The sequence below is a fragment of the Cydia fagiglandana genome, chromosome Z (genome assembly GCF_963556715.1).
Source record: "Cydia fagiglandana chromosome Z, ilCydFagi1.1, whole genome shotgun sequence".
Classification (NCBI taxonomy): Eukaryota; Metazoa; Arthropoda; class Insecta; order Lepidoptera; family Tortricidae; genus Cydia; species Cydia fagiglandana.
This window is the reverse complement of record NC_085959.1, coordinates 29,284,711-29,309,665: the sequence shown is the minus strand read 5'-3', so window position 1 is coordinate 29,309,665 and position 24,955 is coordinate 29,284,711. Positions and strand designations below refer to the sequence as shown.

Here is a 24,955-nt window from a genome sequence, read left to right as displayed (position 1 = left end):
ACCAAGTGTCAAATTGTACTGATAACCATGGTAACTCCAGGTAACCGGGTTAGTGAATGGTGCAAGTGGTCCTTACAGGTTCAAATCGTATGCAGATATCAGCAGTATTGGTATCAATCAAACATTACGACAAACCTGTTAATAACTACATATTGAAAGTCGTGTAGCGTATAGCTAAAACATATTACGCGCCCGCCTTACCCCGTACTGTGAGGCTGTGAACCAACACCTAATGACTTAGGTTGTTAGGTATGTGCGGTGTGATTCTGGGGAAGGACACACGCCCTATTTTATTTAGTCAGTTTCCGTGCTATTTAGTGACTGAATGAATACACGGTCTTATTTACCCATGATATGTATGTATTTTATTGTATGTAAATCTAAACTTAAGTATGTATTTTATTGTATGCAAGTATGGACTTTACCACACAGACGAAACACAGACTACATACTTGCACAAATACAAAACAGTGATTAATTAATGAATATAAATTAATGTTTTTGAATTTCGAGCCTTTGACTTATGACGAATGTGACTTCTTAATTAGAAAGTTACCACAGTAGCAAAATTGTTCACATGGAAAGAAACATACACTATCTAAATACTAAGCCATTTTTATAAAATGAAAAAACCATACGTTTCCGAGAACTTTCCGAACCCTTCTTAGAAAACTTTCCACAACTTGCAACTCGTAGTAAAGGGTAGAAATGTGTCCTTCCACAGAGGCACTTTCCGCATGAGGACCTAGACATCCGGCAATCATTTATGCAGGGTGAAAAAGATCTTTTAATGAAGTTGTTCTCTTCCATCACATTGGTAGTCATGTAGTAAATGCTAAATGTATGCATATCACAAAATTCCACCTCTATCTATCCACTACTGCTAGGGATTGCAATCCAGCAGCGTTTTCAATCCAGCTGGATTTTTGCTGGATCGGTATCAATCCAGCTGGATCCAGCGCGGATCCAGCAGTTTACCGATTTTGCAAAAAAAGACACATGGTGCAATTCTACATGTTTTTTTTTATTAAAATGAAATAAACCAAACAAAGGGAGGATAATAGGGCGTAATTTAAACTTAAAACTTTTTTCTTGAGATCATTTCTTGCGAAAGTTTATTTCTTTTGAGATCTCTGAAAGTGAGTACTCGTAGTTTATTTGTAACTGTTGCTGGTGCTGCCGGACGTAAAATTGACACAGTGAATCTTCTGTAAATAACCTTTTAAGCCTGTGGTTGAACGGTTACATGTTTAACATGTTACATATCATTATAGAATCTTTGAGCATAGCAGACACTTAGCACTCCGGCCCTCATATTTTTTTTAAAGTAATCCCATAGTTTTTTTATCACATCATCGTCCATTTTAACGTTCATATCAAATGGTTTTTGTATACCTACACAAAACTTAAATTTTAAACGAGAGTTCACACGCGGTTAAATAATCTAGCAACACTAACGATAGGAGCTAGAAAGTCGCGGAGTAATTTACTGCAAAATAAAACGGTCAAGCAGATGGCATCGCATTCTCACGCCGATAAGGACCCGACAAAATATATAAAATATATATTACACAAAACAAAAAAAAAACTAAGATTAGGTAATATAGTATTTTATACAATCGTGATAGAATAGAGAGCTTTTCAGTCGAGTACCGTGTTTAGGCAACGAAGCTTGCTGAGTTGCCTAAGTCAGGTACGAGATTGAAAAGCTTGATTATATCACTATTTTATACAATACTTTTTCTACGAGTCAACAAAAATAATACTTTAAACTAGTAGAATCATACAAACAAACCAAACCAAAAGTATGCAGCTAAGATGGTACGCGAGCAGCCGCTATACCTTATTCATACTACGCGCCCCGGCCCGCCCGGCGCGTTGGTCAACGACACCTCGTAACTCATGAGGCCCTGGTACTTGCTCCGCGCTAAATTAAATTTTTAGACACTTGTTTTTTCGATTCTGGCCACCGTAGCCTATGAAGACTAACAAGCAACACTAAGTGGCTTTTGTAGTCTATGGATGTTGCTATATTAAGGGTGTCACATGCGCGTTTCTGACTTATGAACCAATTGTTTCTACTATACAACCTAAAATAAATAATTATTTTGAGCTATGGTTTTGTTTCGTCCTCTTGATGGCGGCGAGCTGTGATTGGTCAATTTCATTATAGTTGACTAAAGTGTATCGATATGAATATTATAGTTGAGTTGGGAGCCCATACATTAAAAATACCCAATTGAAGTTTGGTATAAGAAATCTTAATTCAAGAATTATAGTCGACGAGTAGAAAAAATACATTAAAAAATGTTGGCTAACGGCATTTTGCATAATAATACGACGGTATTATCTATCTATCTATCTATCTATCTATCTTCTATACATATAATAAAGCTGTAGAGGGTCGAAAGTCTGTACATGGAAGATATTTGAAAAAAAGTTGGCTGGGGATACTTAGAATCGATAACAGAACACGTTCCAACAGTTTTTTGAATTTTTGTCTGTTTGTCTGTTTATCTGTTTATCTGTTTATCTGTTTGTCTGTTTATTTGAACGCGCATCACGTGAAAACGGCTGAACGGATTTTGATGCAAACTTTACTAATCGGTCGAAGACATCTCCGGCCAGGTTATAGGCTATAAAAATCCAATCCTTAAAAGGGGGGGTATCCACAACCCTCGCTTGATTTAAGTTTGCCCCTGAATCTTATGGTGCTACTTAGGAAGGAGGGGCAAACTTTTTTCAAATATGTTCTACCACTATTGAGTATCCTGGTAAACTAACAGATGGCGCTGAATTTAATACGTAGTGACATGAATAGCCACCGAGGAAGGTTTTTGCCAAATTAACTCTAAGTTTAGATGAGGGGGTACGGACATCAACAAATTTTGAATAATTATGTCGAATTAATAATATACAACAAAATTAAACGACAGTAAATTAATTACCCCTCATTGCACAGTGCCATCTTTTTCACGACTACCCAGAAAAGAGAGAGAGAGAGAGTGTATTGTGTTTCAGCGTTCGTGTTTGTATGTAGGTATATATTTATTTATCTGAGTTTCTTTATAACACCTTAACTTCTGAATGCCTTAACCTTAGCCCGACTAGGGAATGCAAATCGGTTATTTTTGTGTGGAAATAATCGGTTTCTAACCGAAACCGCGGTTATTTCCATACAAAAAATAACCGATTTGCATTCCTTAAGCTCGACGTACGTGACACGCTGTACGCTTACCAAAGCCGGGCGCCGAAGGCGCCCTCATAGTAAAACCTTCGGACCAGTGCCGGATTAACCAATAAGCAAAACAAGCACGTGCTTAGGACGTCACGTTCAGGGGGGGCACCAAAATGCCAGGTTGAAAAAGTAAAACAAATTTTAAAATTAGGGACAGACACATCGTTTTTACCACACGATATTTTTTTAGCTGTCCAAAAGCTAATTTGCAAAAATAATGGCGCGTAATTCTTTGGGAAACAATCGGTAGCAGTAGAAGAGTCGTGATTACATGCATAGATTCGATTTCAATCCACTCTTTTGCGGTTCCGCGTTAGGTCTTATGCGAGGCCTTCTGCCTTACGGCAAAGTTGATCTTCTGCCTTAATTACACTTGGGCGTGGATCCAAATCCAAGCTTTCCTCTTTCGCAGCTGGGCCTACTGCCTTGCTCACACTTCGCCAATTCAATTCACTTGGTCAATTTCCAAGCTCTGCTTTCTTGCATCTTTTATGCATGAAAACAACCTCGCTGAGACCCTTAAATATCGAGCCCTATGCGAAGCTAGGCTCATAGAGAACTGTCCCATCCCTTCTTTGTATGAAATCCTGGATTCGCGCCTGGTTGGGACTAAAAGTAAAATTGCGTTTTTTATATCGTTAAATTTTTGCGCTCGCTTCGCTCGCGTTTTTAATAACTTTCTAAAATATGATAAAGGTGACATTCGGGTGGCAACAGCAGCAGCATTACTCTGTTGCAACGTTACTGCTGCAGCACTGTCAATTTTCGTGATAAAATGATGTGACTGATTTCCAAACTAAAAGTAAAAATGTACAACTGTCTATCAAATTGCGTTTTTATATCGAAAAATTTTCGCGCTCGCTTCGCTCGCGTTTTCAATTACATTATTTCATTTCAATCTTTTCATCATTCTAACCTAACATATGATAAAGGTGACATTCAGGTGGCGACTGCAGCAGCATTAGGTACTCTGTTTCAACATTACTGCTGCGGCACTGTCAATTTTCGTGATAAAATGATGTGACTGATTTCCATTCTCAGCTGTAATGCGGCAATGAACTTCACTCAACTTACCAAAAAAAAATGTAATCTTAATGGCCCTAGGGAGAGGGGGCACCATGGTCTAGAAATGCTTAGGGCATCAAAATATCTTAATCCGGCACTGCTTCAGACTTAACCCGACGTACGTGTCGCGCTGTACGCGTTCCAAAGCCGGGTGCCTTCGGCGCCCTCATACTATAAGAATCTGGCGTAGCCCGACAACTTGGCGCACTGCACGCGGTTCAAAGCCAGGCGACTTCGACTTTCTCATACTAAAAGAGACGTACGTGACACGTTGTATGGTTACCAAAGCCGGGCGCCTTCGGCGCCCTCATACTCAAAGAGTCGGGCGTAGACCGACGTACGTGACACGCTGTACGCATTCCAAAGCCGGGCGCCTCCGGCGCCCTCATACTCAAAGCGTCGGGCGTAACGTACGCGTTTCACAGCTGGGCGTCTTCTGCGCCCTCATACTAAAAGTGTCGGGCGTAGACCGACGTACGTGACACGCCGTACGCTTGCCAAAGTTATGCGCCGAAGGCACCCTCATACCCAAAAGCGTCGGGCTACGCCCGACGCACGTGGCACGCTGTACGCGTTCCAAAGCCGGGCGGGCGCCTTCGGCGCCCTCATACTCAAAGCGTCGGGCGTAACCCGACGTACGTGACACGATGTACGCTTGCCAAAGTTGGGAGCCGAAGGCACCCTCATACTCAAAGCGTCGGGCTACCCCCGACGCACGTGGCGCGCTGAATGCGTTCCAAAGCCGGGCTCCTTCGGCGCCCTCATACTAAAAGAGTCGGGAATTTCCCGACGTATGTGGCGCACTGCACGCGGTCCAAAGCTAGGCGACTTCAACTTTCTTATACGAAAAGAGTCGGGCGTAGTCGGACTACTACAAATCGCGCTCTAAAAAGTATGAAACAATAAGATATAATTATTTTAAGAAATTATCATGCAGGAAATTATAAATGTTATAATTTTTTGAATAAAAAAATACAGCGTAATGTAATTTACTATTTTTTATATATTTAGCAGCTTACTGACACAAACCGAATTCCACGCGGGCGGAGCCGCGGGCACAGCTAGTCAATAATACAAACGTGCAGATGGCGCGCAACAGTAAACTTTAAGAAAACATCTATATTCGGGCGAGTATAGCTATAAGCAAATTTACCTACACTAGTAGATTTGGGATGGGCTAAGCGCTGGAACGCTTAAACCAACGGTTTTTATAAGTTTTTGCAAAGTTGCGTGTGTAGTTTTTTGATGATTTTTTTATTGCGGATCCGCAGCGCTGGATCCAGCGCTGCCTGCTGGATCCAGCAGACCGAAAAAAGCGCTGGATCCAGCTGGATTGCTGGAAGCTGGATCCAGCAATTGCAATCCCTAACTACTGCTATAAAGGCAGAAGTCAAATCTATATCTGGTTTCGATTTTCTTTATGCTATTTAAATAGAGATGCTCTATTTAATGCAATAAGTACTCGCCGAGCTCTCGAGCTGTCTCTTAACTTGCCACAACCACGAGATCGAGAATATGTGAATGTGGCGTGTGGGAAGAGAAGTGAAAAACTCAGTCTTATGTTAAAAATAATGCATTGAGCTTATCTAGAACTGTTTTAAATATACAAGGCGACTTTTGTGTGAGTTCAGATAATTATGCTTCAAAATTTCTTAACCATTTCCAAGTTTATTATGAAAGTATTTTTCAAGTTATGCATAACTTAAAGCGCGGCTTGTGAACAATACCGCGGCGGGTATAGCAAATCGGCTAGGGATATTCCTTGTACTTCTCGCCAAATAGCGCGAGGTACTGCTGCTAGAGGTCGTCGGGCGTGCGGTCAATGCCGATGAGGTCGTCGAAGAGCGAGTGGTCGGTGGGCGACGAGCGCGGTTCGCGCAGAGCCGCGCGCGCGTACCGTAGCACCGCGCGCGCCAGCTGCCCTACCGACCACTTGCGGTCCACCAGCACGCGCACCAGTGTGTCGCACTGTAACATCGTACATTACATAGCATATATTATTATAAGGTATTAACGCACAGAAGGAAAACCTATAAAAAGCGATGTTCAGTATTAAGAAAACTCGTCTTAAACTTTGAAGTAGGTTTAAAATGGTAGGTAGTCTGTCTACCTATTTTAAATCTTCGGTTATCGCGTCAGCATATTAAAGATCAACGTATCAGCTACGATTAACGTAACGTAGCTAACACGTATTTATTATAATACCGAAATGGTTGGGGCAATGACTCTGAATATTATGTGTTTATAGCACTCTTGAAAACTTGTTACCTTGAAAAGTTTTTCATTGCCGTAGGTGTAGTATATGAGTGCGGGCACGCCGGCCACGCTGGCGGCCAGCCACTGCAGCAGCAGCTTGAGCTGCGGGTGACCGCGCCGCCGCCGCCCGCAGCCCCAGTTGCCCGTTGCCACCGGCCGGCACGACCCGCCCGATACTATCTTGTGAGCCAGCTGGCTTAGCTGCAGACAAGTACAAACACACAGAAATCAACTAGTGTAGGAGTCGGTACGGTCAACGAGGTATCGAGTTTATTACAAACATCCCACATGATTTTGATAATGTGAAGAGTTGCACTTACTCGACTATGTTCAGAAAAATTGCCGTGTGCGATTACCCCTACCTTTAGTAATAGAATTGGCAATTTTCATATTGTTTAGGTTTTCCATTTTTACCGAGAAAGAAAAAAGTTTCCATTATTTGGTCCATTTAAATATTTGGTTACCGTAAAAGTATAAAACTTTGCCTTTTAGCAGGACTTTGCCCACCGCGTCACAGTTCAGTAAAACCGAAATAACTTAAACTGTATTTAACTTATATACTTTTAAGTGATTTCACACACTTTTCTGCAGAAAATGTATCTGTAACTACTTTTAAGTTATGTATTTCGTTTTACTGAACTGTGACGCAGTGGACAAAGTATGTAAAAGGGTAAAGTTTTATACTTTTACGGTACGTTTTCAATACAACTTATGACCGTAACAAAACGGACAAAAATAAAATGTGTGACATTTTGGGGACACTTTTATTTCTCGTATTAGGATCGTACGAGCTTGTGATTCTGAGCGGATATAATATATTAATTCCAAGACCTAAAATGCAAGTTGGGGGTACAATTTTCAATACCTCTGCAGATACTATGTACATTATACCTACCCTATTCTGCAGGTGAGGTAGGTATCTCAGCACTTCAGCAGCCGACTATACTATAAACCTTTATCATGTTTTAAGCTTTGTACTAACAGTGAAATAAGTGAAATAACACTAGAGTAGCTAGGTACAGATTATTAATTTGTTTTGAAGAGAACATTGTCTTTCTGCACAAGTAGGATAGTAAAATTGTTACCAGAATAGAAGGAAGACTTTGAACATACTATAAACATAATTTAATTAATATATAATAGATGGGTAGGTACGGTCGAGTTCATGAACATCTTTACAGACCAACGTTCCAGAAATATATTTACTTACACGACCTTATTATCAGTGTCTTAGAGGCGTGTGAATATAATTTTTGAAACTTGGGCTTGTAAAGATGTTTGTGAACTTGAGTGTACCTACTTTCGACGGTAGGTAGGTGAGTAGGCAGCGTGTGGGACAAGAGTTTTGGTGCACATGCAAACAGTGTATAAGTACTTATCAGAAGTAACAAAAGCGAAGCCTACTTTATGATAGATAGGTACTGTGTCAGAACGACGATTGATATTACGTGAGGGAAAGTCGTGTTACTGAAATGAATGAATTAAAATTAGGCAACTTGTTCAGGTATATGACTCGTTTATTGACAGCAAAGACGCAGAAAAAGCCTGACCTTCGGTTTTTTTAGCTTAATCGTCACCGGCTCACATTCTACGGTTTCTTCGATCGTTTCAACTATCATGTTTATCATCCAATTTAATTTTTTCTTCCTAACATTCTTGTTCGACAGTTGCGTCGAGTTCGTCTCTGTTGAATTACTAACTGACGCCCATTTGCTATTGTCTGCTTCAGTATCATCATCGGAGCACATGGCCTCCTCATTTTGCATTATCTTCTCCGGTATAGATTCTTTTATTTTGCGTCTCTGTCAAAACACATTTTAATTTTAAATGAGATTAGATTGGCATTAAATTGTCTGTCTTTTCAGGAGATGATAAGAGTCAAGGCGTAGGTGGGTGGTCCACAGGACTATCTACTTGATATTCAATGTTATGCATGTATGTGTAACCTATATATTAAACAGACATGCGAGGCCATTCGAAGCCAGTGACTAAGAGGTGGATCATATCACTAGACAAATCAGCTTGCAACGCAACACCACGTTGTTACCCCTTTTGATTCGAGGTTATGTAGAAATTGTAACTTTTTTTTCCTAGACAGACTACATGAACATGATACCTACCAGGCTACCATATATTCGTACTGAATTACATCCTGCAAGCTTGATGCTGAGATTTTCCAAGCTGGTATTACAAATTTAAGTGCCGAATCATACTAGGGACGAACTCACAGCTCGGAACAATAATTTCTGAAAGTCGAACGAGCCTTACCAACTGGGCGGCGAGCCGGTGGCGGTGGCGCGCCAGTTCGAGAGAGAGCGAGCGCGCAGCAAGCGCAAGGCGGCGTGGAGCGGCGCGGTCGCGTCCGTCGCGTGGGTACAATTCGGCCGCCTCCGCTTCACCTGCCGCGCCCGCGCCCGTGCCTCCCGCTAGCGACTCGCTTAACGTCCGCTTCAACAGCGACCCCGCGAACCTTTAAAGTACATGAAAACATTTTTTAGTAGTTGGATTTGCACAAGTTTTCATGCTTCCTGTCCAGTCCGATGAGATCACACTTGGAATTATACAATACCGAATCATAATCATATTGAGTCATGACGGCTCACCTTATGACGGCTAAATCTCGTGAGTCCATTTCACGTTTATGTTCACCACCTTCGTTATCAATAATAGGATCATTTAGCCAATTATTGAATTGTTCGTAGACTTCTTCTAGTTCAGACCTGAAACACAACCATATTTAAAACCATAAGTAATCATAGTTCCTGATTTATAATACCTAGAGCTAAAATCTAGAAATAAAATCTGTGCCCACCGCGTCACAGTTCAGTAAAAGCGAAATAACTCAAAAATAGTTACAAGTAGTTGCCGATACACTTTCTTCAGAAACTATAACTAAATATTTTTGAGTTATTTTGCTTTTATTGAACTGTGACGCGAGGGGCAAAGTTATGTTAAAGGACAAAGGACAAATTTACAAATGTTTGACGATGACAAAGAAAAATGGAATGTGAAAATTCATAAAAAATTATAGAAATAAATATGGAATTATTTTTATTACTTATGTACGAGTAGGTATAGCCTATCTTTAGTTATACAGTGAAACCTGGTTAAGTGGGACCTGGATAAGTGAGAAACCTCTATAGCTGGGACTCATGGTGCGGTCCCGACACTTTTGCACTGAATTACCTCTGTTACTGAGAAAAAACGAACCTCTATAACTGGGATTCGTTGTTGTGATTTTATAGTCACATTTACCTCTATAATTGAGACAAAGAGTGTATTTTACCTCTTTTACTGAGACTATATTTATAAGACTACATTTTCCTGATTGTTTTTTAGAATTTTATAGGGAATTGACTTCTGTATCTGAGATAACGTCAATCTATGACCTCTCTAACTTGGACTTCATTGAACAATATTCGTATTCTTACTAAATCTTAGTCTATCCACAAATTCCGCATTTACCTAATTGTGTCTAAACAACTTCAAGTTTGATTTAGTTAATTTATGTAAGTAGTTAAAACTATCGAAACGAAAGCTGAAATTTTGATAAGTAACACGATAAAATAAATTTTCATTTATTAAATTTCTAATACGCAATGAAGTCCGTATCAAATTTAATTTAATTTTGAAATATCTATCCTTTAGAGAATCATTCAAAATAAATTCAAATAAATATTTAAAGAGACTTAAAAAAATATTTAGGGACAAGGATTATTTTACCTTATTTATTTTGAAAGATAATTACCAAATATTTACCTTATCAACCACCTCTATAACTGAAATATACTATATTCTCACCTCTATTAATGGAACCCTCTGTAAATGCGACAGAAATTTATTTGTACCTGGCTAACTGGGAGCCTGGGTAAGTGGAAAACCTCTTTAAGTGAGACAAATTTGCTCGTCCCTTGAGATCCCACTTATCCAGGTTTCACTGTATTTATTGCCCTGTATGAGCATAAACCTTCCATATTTCAATATACGACAAATAATGTGCCTATAGAGATATTTTGTTTTGGGGGTAGATACTAACGTGTACTCCGTGCTGAAACTGTATTTAGAGCTATTTCCGGTCTCCTTCCGCCCCAACGCGCAGTGTCGTGGCGAGGGATTGCCGTTGCTCGCTTCCTTTTCCGTTAATACGAATCCCACGGAACCTCCACGTTTGACTCTATAAAAAATGTTATATTAAAGCTGTGTACCGTAAAAGTATAATTATAATATATATGGTCAAGCAAATTTCGTCAGCAGAAAAAGGCGCGAAATTCAAAATTTCTATGATACGATATCCCTTCGCGCCTACATTTTTCAAATTTGCCGCCTTTTTCTACTGACAAGATCTGTTTGACCAACTATGTATAGATTTTATATACAGGGTGATTTCGGGGTCGTGTGGCAAGAGATCACCAATAATGATGATTATTTTTCAAACGACACGTAGAAGAAAACATTTTTTCATACAATTTGGTCACCCTACTCAATGTGACGTCTTATCGTTTTCCAAACAGCGTATGTCAAAAGAGATAGGGTGACCATGATTACTTAATATAAGATACATTTTACTTGAAAAATAAGAAAAATAAAACTAGATCTATTTTAATCAAGTAATACCATATGATAATATGGATAACTTACAGAGTCAGAAAAAGTGAATTTGGATCACGACCCAGAAATCACCCTGTAGATCAGATGGTCAAGCAAATATTGCCAGTAGAAAAAAACCAAACCAAACCAAACAACTTAAACTTAAAAATAACAGATAGTAGTGGCAACACCACACTTGCATCGCGCACGCGCGCGAATTACCTACGTCATTCAAATCAGCCAATGAGCAGCATATTATAGACAGTTGGTTTTTCGCATAGATCTAGTATTACATAGATGAGCTATACGCGTGCCTCCGTGAGGGACAAAACTACGCAAAGCGACAATATTAAAAACACGTGTTAACATTCCTGGCAAGATACCAAAAACAATCTACGTAATTCGGTCGGGTTATTTGTTGCCCACCATAAACCATACTAAATTTTTGGTGGGGAACAAACGAAAAGTGAGACTGTGACAAGGACATTCCATAAGTGCATTTCGTTCGGTCGTTTGGCCCCTCCCCCGTGTCATCTCTATATTATTGTACCTCTACGGTTTTTCGGTTTGCAAATTTTGCTTTCAAAACCACAAAGATTTTGCCTCGGTAAATCCTAGTTTCTTTGTAATATACAAATATTCAAAGTGTTAATGAAAGTATTTAGTTATGTTATTGAAGTTTAGTGATTGGCCTGACTTTATTTGCCGTTACCGATACTTAGATTTTATGTTAGTTCGTCAAAAGTGTGAACAAGTCAAAACAACATTGAAGATGTAAATATTGCACACTCAGTGTACATGTAAGTAGTTTGACTGTTAATATTTCAGTAGTTACGTGGTTCTGTTACGTAATAAATTGGTACGGTCCACGTCCAGTCATTAACTCATTGTTCAAGGTTTTGGCTTATAGTTTCACGCCAGCTTACCTTGGAGCATTGACGTATTTATATCTATGGACTGGCCTTACGGGCACTAAAAACGGTACTAGTTCAGCGGTGTTACTCACGAATTCCAGCCAATCGTGCACTCTAACGCAACTAGTTGCGACCAATAGCGCGCGTGATGCGAACTCATCAACCAATGGCGTTGTAGCGGTGTCACACCCGCGCTGTACTGGCCCCTGTCATGCCTCATTATTAATGCCCGGAAAGCCAGTCCCTAGTTATCTATGTCGATTGGAGTATGAGTATATATAAGTACTCATGTTGGACAATATGGCAGGTACACTAGATACCTTATATCGTTGTCGTTGAGCTCTGCGCCGGAGATGCTGATGCCGACGGCGTAACTGGAACTGTCGCTGGACCAGTCGCCGGTGCTCGTGGTGCACGAGGGCTGCGCCTCCTGCAGCGCCTCCCGTAGTCGTCCCGCGAAGCTCTGCCGACGCTCCTCGGTGGACAACTCTTTAGAATACTGGAATGAGTTGGGATGAGCACTTTCACCCCTTCCTTCGTCTTCGCTACCATCTGAAATTAAAACGTAACTTGATTCCTAGCTCTCCAACATGTAGAGTATTTCTTAACTCCTCTCTCACTACCTCATACACAAAAATTGAAAAAAAAATTGCGAGCCGATATGCACGAGTAGCTTGTTTTAGAGACTTTGGAATAGGACAAAACTGAATCTAGACTTGGTTGGAATGGAATAGGCTAATAAGAAAAACTGAGACAACTTCAACTAATGCGAAGACGTACGCGGGAGGATGGCTTGTCCTAAATGTTGGTGCATTTAAGTAGTACCAAGAATTAGCAATAACCTACTGTAAGCGGAAGTAGCCCACTGACTTTTGAAAACGATAGCACAATGAAGAAGGCATTACATTTTCCATAGTCGAAGCTATCATTTGCACTGTGGTATTCCTCGTCGCTGGAGTCGCAGCTGGAGTAGAGGCTGTCGTCCTGGTCGCGGTCCTGCGCGGGCGCGCGCGTCACGGGCAGGCACTCGCCCGACGAGCCCAGCACGATGAACCGGCCCCGCCGGTTGTTCAGCGTCGCACCGTCCGGTGACAGCCAACACTTATGCTTTAATATTTCGATGCCTATAAGGACAAAATACGTAATTATTAAAAAATAACATTAAATATATTATTGAACATTATTGCACAAATTGACTAAGCCCCTCTTTGCAGTAGCCCTACTGCAAAAGCTCAAGAAGGCTTGTTTACTACGTGGGTATACATACATGTGCTCATCACACAAACAAAATGTCCTTACTGGGATTTTAACCCAGAACCATCGGCTTCATAGGCTAGACTACCCACGCTAGGCCAGAGCGGTCTTTAAATGTTTAAAGTGTGGCATGAAGACTGGAAAACAGACAAAGCAATTTATCTATAGAAAATACTAGTGCTCACTTGGATCGTTCAGGTTGAGCGTGTTGGCGCAGTCGCGGCGGTCGCAGGGCTGCGGCGAGGGGCTCCGGCTGTTGTAGCTGTTGAGCGTGCTGCACGACGACGCCTGTTTGATCACCACGCTCGCTTCCACCTCGGGTGGTGTGTGACTGAATGATTCCCCTAAACACACACACATATGATAAGTTTATTTCTATTTCTTTGTGGTTGCTGGTAATTTGTTACGTATTATCGTTATTTGAATCGGATCAAATCTGTGGCAGACGGCTGACATATATACCTTCAGCTATAACATTACTCTTCTACCTAGCGTTATCCCGACCTTTGCCAGGGCCCGCTTTCCTACTTGCTTTCCTCCACTTTGCGCGATCCTGGGCGACGTCTCGTGTGAGCTCTAACAATTACTCTTTAGTAAAATCGCAATAATTAGGAATATATAAGTAACCTATTGGCGACAGCCTCCTTTCATGCCTCTGAGTGTCGCGAGATTGCATGGGAGATTGCTGGAAGGCGAGGAGGCACTTGTTTAGTTCACGCAACACATTGTCTTCTTCCCATTGGCTAAACGGCAATACGCTGTAGTCTTCGGCGTCCATCAAACACACCGTGACCTGTAATAGTAAATACATTGTATATTAAGGGGATAACCAAAAGACGGCAGCACAAAATTTATAGTAAGCAACCCTACTTACCGGTTTAGGTTCTTCTAACAATTCTACACTTGATTTGTTTTTCTTATCGGGGATTCTGCTAACCATTCTGACGTTTTCTACTTTTAACACCTCATTGTCTTCCAAAGCCTCTACTGATAACATGACAGGTAACAGTTCGGGCATCATGAACATAGACAGGGATTCCTGAAATTAAGAAACAAGTGTCAGACGGACTGTGGATAACGACTAAATTAGTGAAAGGCAACACCAGAGTCTTGCAACAGTTGGAACCGACTGACATACATATTAGTGACGACAATTTCTGCGTCGCCCAAGTGATTTGACGTGTTGCACTTTTAATGGCATTAGATACGTTAGCATTAGGTATGTACTGATAAAAGATCAATAGTACACGTATTTGGTTTGTAACCTGTGAATCTCCGTCGATGAGTGCGTCACCGCCTACGCGGCTGGAGGCGAAGCAGATGCGGAGCGCGTCTTCGGCTTCACAGCGCTCGGGTCGGCCCTCGTGCCGCACCTGCCCAATATCATTCATAAGAAACGCGTCAAATGTTCTCTTATGAGTGTAGTTACACTTTAAACGTTTTAATATGGTCACTTTCTTACAGTAGAAAACCCCTTTAGAAAGTCAAGCTAATTCTTCTACAGCTCAATAGCCAGGAGGATTTAGAAACTCTATCTAGTTACTATTATGACGAACCTGCAGTTTACACAGTGGGAGCGTGCACTCCAACCAGTCTTCGATAGTTAACCACTGCTTCGAGGTCATTACCTGAAATGTTTTAAAGACCTCTAAGTATATTATTTTGCAGTCTGCTGTGGGTAGATTCAGATCATTTTAACTTGGTACTCGATAATAGTATACAGCGTGATATTGGTACTTAGGCATAATAATAGTCATTGATTTATTTCATTTACATATTTTCGATTTATCCTATAGGTACATACTTAGAAAATGTGTTACCTGTCGGCTTATCTTGATAGATCCTTCATTATTATTCTTATCTAACCACTCAAAATAATGGAGTAAACTTTTTAACTTATTTATTTGTGATTTTCTGAAACAAAAAGTTTAAAACTATATATTATAAGATAATCAGTAAAAAATACTAATAAAACAATAATGTCCTTAAACTATAATTACCTGTGTAAATTCTTAAAAAAGTGAGTAAAGTTGAAGTCTTGTAAAGTTGGATGCGTCTTGAGCGTTCTTTTGGGAAGCGTCGAGAAGAAAGCATGAGCAACCAGAGATGATACGAAATTGTAATCTAATTCAGTCACGTCACCTGTAAGTAATTGTTAAGAAGACATTATTGGAGTGTACGTAGTTTGACAAAAATTTTATTTACAGACTTATGGATTGGCGCTTAAAGTCCTTTATTCCAATTTCCTCAATTAGAAAAAAAACCAAAAACCGGATCGACAAAAAATTCATTTGATCATAGAATCGGGTCACAAAGTTTCCTGAGACTCGGTTAAGAATTTGCCCAAGTTAAAACGGACCTTTGCTAACGCTGTCAATAAAGCGTGTATTAAGTTGGTACTACACAAATGAATATTACAAGCTTGAATAAGAGGAAAATATGCTAGTAATTATATTGAGATACTAACTCTGCTGTTGCAAACTAAACATTAATCCTTTGGGCGGCCGCCAACGTTTCAAATGCAACGCTCTGTTTACCATTATTCTAATGGTATTATCTAGGAAGTGTCGACGGTCCTCTGCTCCCATTTCTTCAGTAAGGAACTGTTCTAATCCTTTCATTAAGTCAGGATCCTTGATATCGTCTTCTGGGTCTATGCCAATGCTGAAAAGCAATTATAATTATTTTTGGTTAATTCGATCAGATAGACTTCCATAGTTATGCTAGTTCGTTGGTTTCAAAATTATACGCACTTGCACATGTCGTGGATTTTGAGCATGCTGGCAGCGAGCTTCGACGGGGACGAAGCCAGCAGCAGATGCTTCAGATGCCGCTGCACCGAGGTCCACCACGGCAGGTCGCAGGGGAGCATGACGAGAGCCATCCTGATATAATAGTACCTATATTAATACAAGTGCCATTTGCAATGAGTTGCGAATTTTAAAACAAGACCGAAGGGAATGAGTATCAATGGGTTTCTTGAATCTTATGTTCGAAATATTTGACTAATCGTCTTTTGGTGAAGAAAAACATCGTGAGGAAACCGGACTAGCTTCAATACGGCCTAGTTTCCCCTCAGTTGCTTTCGTAAAATTCTTGGGATTAGATTGCTACGCGGACCCCAGGCTTGCCAAGTGGGCCGTGGGGAAATACTGGGACAACGATCTGACAAAGACCAAAATTTAGAAATTCGTACAACAATATTTATATATACTGATTTATACAGAAATTGATTGGTTTATCGGGAAACACAATTCCCAAGAGGGCGCCACTGGACGGTCGACCCCTCGTCGACCCAGTCGTAAACCATCTTAAACCATACGCATTATTAGATATTCAGTTTAACTACATAATACAGTTTAACTGCTAATAATCTTATGTGCTTTTTATCCCGCTCCCGTGTTTAAGCATGTAGAATAACCTAGCACGTTAATTAATTATTACTCAAAAATAACATACTTGGTACCTAGTCAGTACGAGTGAGTAGGTAGATACTTAATTTTATTTGGCAGCGCGGCATCCCAGTATTCCCAGTAGGCACGGTAGGTCTTTAGTAAGTAGATACGAAATAATAATAGTTCACCCCAGGCCGAGTTGATTCGTTTTTAGATTAGCAGCCGTGTTCGCATCTAGCGGTTAGCGACGCATTTCACGCATTACGTTAGTCTACTCGAACATACGTCGACACTGCAGTTGTCAAAATGATCGCTTTCCACTTTGACATTTCAAGTGTTTTGAAGTTTGTACTGTACCACACTGTACTTTGAACTCGCACAAAATTCAAATTTTATTACGCTAGAGTTGATATGAGTTGTGAAATTTAAATGATCGTGTCGTTTGTTAACAATATTAAAAACTGTGATATCGACATCAAGTAAACGAAATTAATTCCGTGGCTTTTGGCGTTGACCCAAGATACAAGGAATAAATATTATATTAATGCTGTAAGTTTCGTAAGGGACTCATTTTCTCTTATCTACAATTCTTTATAACTGATAATACCGCTGCAGCTACTTTTGTGATATCGGTCATTGTTGACTTGTGCGTTGTAAAGGTGTGAAGTCGATAAGCATCGTAGTGTGACATTAAGGTTATTTCAAAATCATGATACTGAAAGGCAAATTATTGAAGGCGCTAATTTTGGGTGCTCCAGCATCGGGAAAAGGCACTATTTCATCTCGTATTGTAAAAAAATACAACATTGCACATGTGTCCAGTGGAGACAAATTGAGAGAACATATAGAGCAACAGACAGACTTGGGGAAAGAAGTGAAGAAATATTTAAATGAGGGAAAACTAGTTCCAGACGATTTAATAATAAAGTTTATGATAACTGAACTGAAAAAAGTTGAAACTAAGCCATGGTTGTTAGATGGCTTCCCGAGAACGGTTGCACAGGCGAACGCTTTATGGAAAACTCAACCCGTCGATGTAGTGCTCAACCTGGTGGTGCCGTTTGATGTGATAATTGACAGGGTCAAAAACCGCTGGGTGCATTTGCCTTCAGGAAGAGTCTACAATATCGGGTTCAATACACCAAAACAATCCGGCAAAGATGATATCACAAATGAAGACTTAGTTCAACGTCCTGATGACAGGCCAGAGGCAGTGAGAAAACGTCTCGAAATATATGATAGTATTACTCGCCCTGTTATTGATTTTTATAAAGAAAAGGGAATCCTTAAAGAATTTGAAGGACGAACTTCTGATGAAATCTGGCCAAAGGTAGTGGCCTATTTGGATCCCATATTTAACAAGAAGTAGTACTCTACAGGACTAGAAGATAGCTTTAATAATTGGTGCTAGAATTTTTTAAAAGTTTTGTAAAGTATGTTTAAGTAGAACTGGGGGCCGATTTTTGAAATTCGAGCGCTCGATTTCGTCACTCGAAAATCGGTGAAAAACAGCTAAATGCTAATTCTTGAAATACGAGCGATAGAAATTGGGAATCGAGTGGTATTGACCACTCGTTTTCAATTCTATTAGTAGAATTTAATTGCCGGGTACTGGAAATATTATTGAACGAAATACACAAAATCGAGCGGTCGAAATTAAAAAATCGGCCCCCTGGGCCCATTGTTGTTGTTTGTAATTAAAGAGAAGCCATTATCATTTAGATTTAGATGAAATTAAAACCATATCTGCTAATTTGATATGATTAGTTGACATAATGACTTAGGTACATTAGATTAGTAAAGACTGCTCTAGCTAATGTAATATTGTTTGTGGAAGTATAATGTAAAATAAAATCATGTATGTATAAATATTATAAACTTAATACATAATTTAAGTTGTATAAAACAGCAAGCAAGTATAACAATTCTCAAATCGGTCTTCCACTTTTGTAATTAATTATAGTCAATATACATGTGTACTTATATTTTATTTAATAGTTTTAGACAGCATAAGTATTTTAATACTCGTATTTTGCAGAGATTTTCATCAATGTTTACTTTTAAGCATTCATGGCAGTAGGTATACAAATAATATGTTTATTAATTAGTTGTTAAAGTCATAGTCAATGTAACCAAATCGTCTTTGACATTTTTATTTTTATCATGATTATATTGCTGTTGAGTGTGAAGCATTTTGTTTTCATTTGTCTGTCTTAAAATAATATCATGTTAACATTGTTAACTATAAGGCCACCACTTAACTGAAATGGTTTATGGATGCTATTTGTGTTAGCATTTTAAAAAGTATGAATATTTATTAATATATTTTTTATTATATTTATAATAAAAACATTAATTATATTTTAGGTTTATAATCCACGCAAATCTAACATTTTTCGCGTTTTTTCGATTTTTGACTAAGTTGCGTTTGGCACTCGAAGTTACAAACTTGGATTATTCATAGAGCTAACATCATAAACAAGTCTGCTAAAAATCAGAGCTACCGGCAGGCGAGGCTCACTCCGCGATTTCGTCGCTTTGCTACAGGTAGCTAAAAGTACATCCGTACGACCCCAATTTTGGGGTTTGCCATAAGCCGCGCGTGGCGCTGTCGCCACCTAGCGGCCATATCTGTGCTGATCGTGACAGACGCGTTTTGTTAGAGAGTGAGTCTTCTGTACCTAGTACTATTAATTATTCTGTGCTACCGGATTCGACGCGGACGGTATAGTTCGTTGTTTTTAGCATTAGAAATAAGGTAAACAATCTTGATGTGACTTTTAATTGAAAACCACATTTTAAAAATAAGTTACGCAAATATGTAACAATTATGAATCTAATACGATCATTTATATTCTTCTGCTTTCAAAAGTAATAGTTACTGATTTTTAAAACCGTTTTTCAATTAAAAGTTTTGTATCTATTTTCAATTAAAAGTTTTGTATCTATATTATTATCTATATTTGTATGATGGCTGGGGGGAGGTGGTCAAGAAATATCTGCAGCTCTTACATCTGTAAATAGCTACTATGTTTACTACTAAAATATCAACAAAAATAAAACTTAAAAGGACATGATAAGACTTACGTCGATTTAGCCAGAAGTTGTTTTTTTACGCCATCTAGTGAGTTCAAGCTTAATCTACTAAGAGACATCAGCGTGTATCACGTTTACCTAAAATAGTACAGCGGCCAGGGGGCCTCCAACACTAATCGATGTGACTGGACAGTATACTACTGACAAGTGGTATGGTTGTGTTCGGTAAAGTGTACTGAGTACGAAATAAGGACTTGTCACTTTCTAAGACTGTGGGGGGGTTAACTGTGACGTCACAAAGATGGCGGTCCCGGGTTTCAAATTTTAGATAATTACTCGGCAAGTTATTATCAGATTTTCAAAAATGAGGTGTCCTGTGAAAGCTGATGAAATGTAGAATAAAACATGCCATGTAACTAAAAGTGTAATTTAATTAATTATTTTTTTATTTACAAAAATCTGAAAACATAACATTGGTCTTTTTTTTGTAGCACAAAAAACACAATGACAACGTCCACTTAGATAAAAAATATGTTATATAAATAATTTAGGTAGATGATTAAGCTACACGTTACTTCTTGAATTATGTGAATCCGATAGTAAATAAGTAAAGTACGATGATTATACCGCGGGCGCGGCGCAGCGAACCGCGCGCGCTCGGTTACTTGGAGGTGCGGGCGCGACTGAGAATGCTGTACTGTATATCAAAAACAAATTAACATTTTTAAACAAATGCTATATCAAATGAAATATATTTAAATAACCAATGAAACGTGGTTATAAACTGGAGCTTGTTATCTTATACATAAGTATATAGAAATAAACATAAAATAGAAATCCATAGAAATATTTACTTTACTTTTATATATTTAAAAAATAACGATTATTAGTGAGAGTTATCGAAAATAATTATCATTATGAACCAAATTCATGTTATTAAGCATACGTATCCTGGCAAGCGATATGTCTATACCTCAGCAAATAAAAAATGAAATAAAATAAATAAACCATTTATTCACGGAAACAGCATTTAATAAAGGTTGTACCTAAACCTCCGCCAAACTGTATAACAGTTTGTTGGTAGAAATAGGCTCCTCTATTTACATACTGTTTTAGGCTATTTTACTTATTTAGGTATTTAAACTATTTTAGATACTGGTATAAGTTACAAATATAAGTTCAATATAACATGACATTCTTTAACTTAAGTTTATCCTAGCTTCATATTGTTTCAACATGAGTTTTTTTTAATTTAGACTTATATATATTTTTGCTGGTGCTTTTCCTAATATTTAAGGGTGTGTTGTTATAGATTATATTAACGGAAAAATTTAATGTTGTAGATGTAGTGTACGGACGCCCGGCCGGAAGCAGACGGGCTGCTACCTAATCACGTGTAGCGTCCATTCAGCCCAATTCCCTGAGGTTGGAGCTGCAGGTTACTGTCCCGGCGGCATTTCCACACCATTCTCCTCAAATCTTTTTGTTTTCCTGCAGAACAGATGTCATCTTTAAGTTCGACGTCCTTTAGTTCGTTTTCTTTCAGTGTGTCTCTAACGAATGTATCATATCGCGATGCCACATACATAGTACATTCTGCTAGTAAGGTAGTAAGTGTAAGCTAGTCTCCTCCTTACCACAGTGTGTCTCTACTAATTTCCATTATCTTAAGAGGTCTGTTGAGGGTGTTATGACCACTAATGATACCCGTCAGTAGTCTCAGACTGCTCTTACCTAGTTTCAAAAGATACCTGGTTCTCCTGTGATCTATACCTTTACTCATCATCTTTGACTGTGCTTCCATCTCCATCCATTTACCTTTTCTATGACTCCTTTCGTAACATTTGCTGACATAGGCAGAGCCGGTTCCGGACCCATTATATTCCGTCTCCGCCTCCATCCTCGCCAACAAACTGCAACCGCAGTTTGGCGAGGAATATAATTCGTGACAAAAATGTTGTGCACTTCATGATAAATAAATTTTAAAAATATCCTCGCCAGTTCGTGCGCCGTCTCATTTCCCGTCACTCCCTAGTGTCCTAGGTACCCATGCCACCGCGACACTTCTTTATTTGCCTATCGAGTTAAACTCCTCTCGACATTCTCTTACGAGAGAGGAGGTGTTCGATATTTTCTTTAGTGACTTTAGTGCTGCCTACTTCACCATTCACCATTTCTAGTTCTATACCTTGCATCTTTATGGGTTTCATCTCTTTTATTCTTCTATTAGTGAATAACACTAGCTTTGTTTTCGACGGATTGAGATCCAGTCCTCTCTCTAGACACGTATCATTATATCTCTTACGACCTTAAAAACCTGGGCGAGCTCGCTCCATCGTAGGCCACGTCTATGCCTCGGCTAGTCTGTGGCCATGAGTAAGCCCATTCATAATAAAAAAAAAAACCGTCCCTCTCACTAGTAACACTCCGTCCTCAGAGTAAGCCTGCATGTACATACCCCCCTGTTGAACTCTTTCACCATTGAGTCTAGTAGTAGGCACCACATCAGGGGGGACAAACACCACCCTTGTGGGAACGAACCCTCTTTTTGGACTAATTGTTTAATCTCTAATCTCAGCTGGAAGGCTACTTTCGACTTCGAGCCTTGACAATAATGTACTCAAATATATCTTGTGATGATAAATCAAGTAACTTTTTACGTCAAAATGCCGTAAACTGTTTTTAGTCACATTTATTAGATTACCTTTTCATGCTTGGCATATAAATCATATAATACAATGAGTCCAATCGACACTGAAGTGACTACTTTTTGGGTTTTTTATTGTTTGCTTATTTCTATATACTTATTATTAGATGACAAGCACCAGTTTATAACCACGTTTTGTTGGTTATTTAAATATCTTTCATTTGATATATCACTCGTTTAAAAATGTTAGGTAGTTTTTGATATACAGTACAGCATTCTCAGTCGCGCCCGCACCTCCAAGTAACCGAGCGCGCGCGGTTCGCTGCGCCGCGCCCGCGGTATAATCATCGTAGTTTACTTATTTATTATCGGATTCACATAATTCAAGAAGTAACGTGTAGCTTAATCATCTACCTAAATTATTTATATAACATATTTTTTATCTAAGTGGACGTTGTCATTGTGTTTTTTGGGCTACAAAAAAAAGACCAATGTTATGTTTTCAGATTTTTGTAAATAAAAAAATAATTAATTGAATTACACTTTTAGTTACATGGCATGTTTTATTCTACATTTCATCAGCTTTCACAGGACACCTCATTTTTGAAAATCTGATAATAACTTGCCGAGTAATTATCTAAAATTTGAAACCCGGGACCGCCATCTTTGTGACGTCACAGTTAACCCCCCCACAGTCTTAGAAAGTGACAAGTCTTTATTTCGTACTCAGTACACTCTACCGAACACAACCATACCACTTGTCAGTAGTATACTGTCCAGTCACATCGATTAGTGTTGGAGGCCCCCTGGCCGCTGTACTAAAATCTCAACCAACCTCGCCAAGTCATTTTAGAAATATAAATTGTAATATTCATTCGAGTGCACAAAACCAACACAAACAAACAAATAGCCCCTCACCCTAAATGCATGTATGGCATGTACCGTCTCCGTTAGGTACTACCGAGACGCGATAAAAATGATTTCAACTGAAATTGAATTAACTCTATCACTAGACCAAATCCAGAAAATTTTAAATGATATTTTAGTCTCTAGGTGAATATGAACAAACCTTTAAAATCGCGTTATACCCAGCTGTTATCATTATATTGTTATCACTTTACCCCAAGTGGTACCGAAGTAGCTTCAGATTCGATTCGGGAAATGAATTAGAGATGCACTAGATATGATATAGTAAAGATATGTGACGTTCCACGGCAAAAGGTACCTTATGGCGGCTGGCGCCGCGATTCGGGAAATGAATTAGAGATTCACTAGATATGAAATAGTAAATTTATGTGACGTTCCACGACAAAAGGTACCTTATGGCGGCTGGCGCTTACGTCGCATAGCGCCGCAATAATATTGGAGAGACATTAATAATAGCGTAAGCGCAAACCGCCATAAGGTACCTTTACCCGTGGGACGTCACATATCTTTACTATATCGTATCTAGTTAATCTCTAATTCATTTCCTGAATCGCGCCAACAGAAATAGCAATTCTAACGCATGGCCATATTCACGTGACCTTTCATTCGCATGTCATTTCGACACTACATTAATTTTTGATTGTCGTTTGTCAGTAAATAATTTTTGTGTTGACTATGGATGGACCCAGCGCTCCAAGCGCAATAAGGTCAAAATTTCAATCAGCCTGTTTTAATAACGGTTTTACCTAAAACATTTCTGCTTTCAACCTCATAACGGTGTAGGAAATGTAGAGAAAATTCACATGACGATGTTTTGACTTCACAACGCCGCACTATACGTTTAAGTACTCTGAAACTTTGAACCCTAAGGTCTCATTGATAACAACTACGCTCTGTAATCATCCTAAAATGGAATGTTTTCTGTTTGCACCCTCCGTTACTATACAATATACATACTTACTTCGTGTTTTTAGCATTAGAAACAACTTCGCAAAAGTAAGCTTGTGGCATGAAATCGGGCACTTTTTGCGTTAAAATTTGATTAGGTATACCTATCTAATGCTAAAAAAACGAGGTACCTATAGTAATGCAACAGTTGGTAGGTATAAAATTTTCTTGAAAGTATTAACGCTGGCACATGCTATAATATATATGTATGTAAATACCTACTTATTTCGAGGCAATAACCGCTAATATTGAATAATGGAAACGCATATCTTCAAGACCGATCGTGATGGAGATAGATACATAGATGTTAAAATTTCGATATTTGTGGTAATCTCCCATTGCCTACACGAGGAAGCTTGTTTGTAATGCAATAGGTATGCATAATTGATTCTGATATGTCTATAACTTCACTCGCAGCTCATAAAAATTGGGCAGACGCTACCATATAAATGATTCCGATGCAGCGATTTTTATTTCCGGACTTCAATGATCTGTAGGTACTTTACCTGTCGAGTTTTACTCTGGGGAGTCAATAAACATTATACACTAGAGCCACTATCAATTCACAACCGCGTCGCGACACTCCTTTTTACGCACTTTTTTCATTGTCTTTAAACGACTCGTCCACAAACTTTACTTTGCAAATCAACATGTTATTTCTCTCTTATAGACAGAAATAGTGTAGTGA

General features: G+C 39.1%; 2 protein-coding genes across 3 annotated transcripts; one reads left to right on the top strand and one right to left on the bottom strand.

Moving 5' to 3' along the window:
• Positions 1–5,860: 5,860 nt before the first annotated feature.
• On the bottom strand, positions 5,861–24,890 carry LOC134678881 (uncharacterized). 2 transcript variants are annotated; one of them, XM_063537620.1, is made up of 18 exons: positions 24,774–24,890; positions 16,068–16,199; positions 15,782–15,978; positions 15,315–15,456; positions 15,135–15,228; positions 14,871–14,942; positions 14,580–14,687; positions 14,189–14,353; positions 13,942–14,107; positions 13,500–13,658; positions 12,966–13,184; positions 12,381–12,612; positions 10,596–10,733; positions 9,163–9,279; positions 8,828–9,029; positions 8,110–8,361; positions 6,572–6,760; positions 5,861–6,271 (listed from the first exon to the last, which is right to left on the bottom strand). In XM_063537620.1, exons 2-18 carry the CDS (start codon positions 16,196–16,198, stop codon positions 6,101–6,103), a joined length of 2,754 nt encoding a protein of 917 aa, XP_063393690.1. In that variant the 5' UTR covers position 16,199; positions 24,774–24,890; the 3' UTR covers positions 5,861–6,100. The 2 variants fall into 2 exon arrangements, with proteins under 2 accessions (XP_063393690.1, XP_063393691.1); XM_063537621.1 differs by lacking the exon at positions 8,110–8,361.
• On the top strand, positions 17,046–18,898 carry LOC134678896 (GTP:AMP phosphotransferase AK3, mitochondrial). Its single transcript, XM_063537640.1, has one exon. It carries the CDS (start codon positions 17,419–17,421, stop codon positions 18,076–18,078), a length of 660 nt encoding a protein of 219 aa, XP_063393710.1. The 5' UTR covers positions 17,046–17,418; the 3' UTR covers positions 18,079–18,898.
• Positions 24,891–24,955: the final 65 nt, after the last annotated feature.

Coding starts and splice junctions, on each gene's coding strand:
- LOC134678881 (XM_063537620.1), bottom strand. CDS start 16,198: ATGGCTCTCGTCATGCTCCCCTGCGACCTGCCGTGGTGGACCTCGGTG. Junction 14,354..14,579: donor TCATCGACGGAGATTCACAG/GTTACAAACCAA, acceptor TCTTAATTTCAG/GAATCCCTGTCTATGTTCAT. Junction 6,761..8,109: donor TTAAGCTAAAAAAACCGAAG/GTCAGGCTTTTT, acceptor ACTTGTCTGCAG/CTAAGCCAGCTGGCTCACAA.
- LOC134678896 (XM_063537640.1), top strand. CDS start 17,419: ATGATACTGAAAGGCAAATTATTGAAGGCGCTAATTTTGGGTGCTCCA.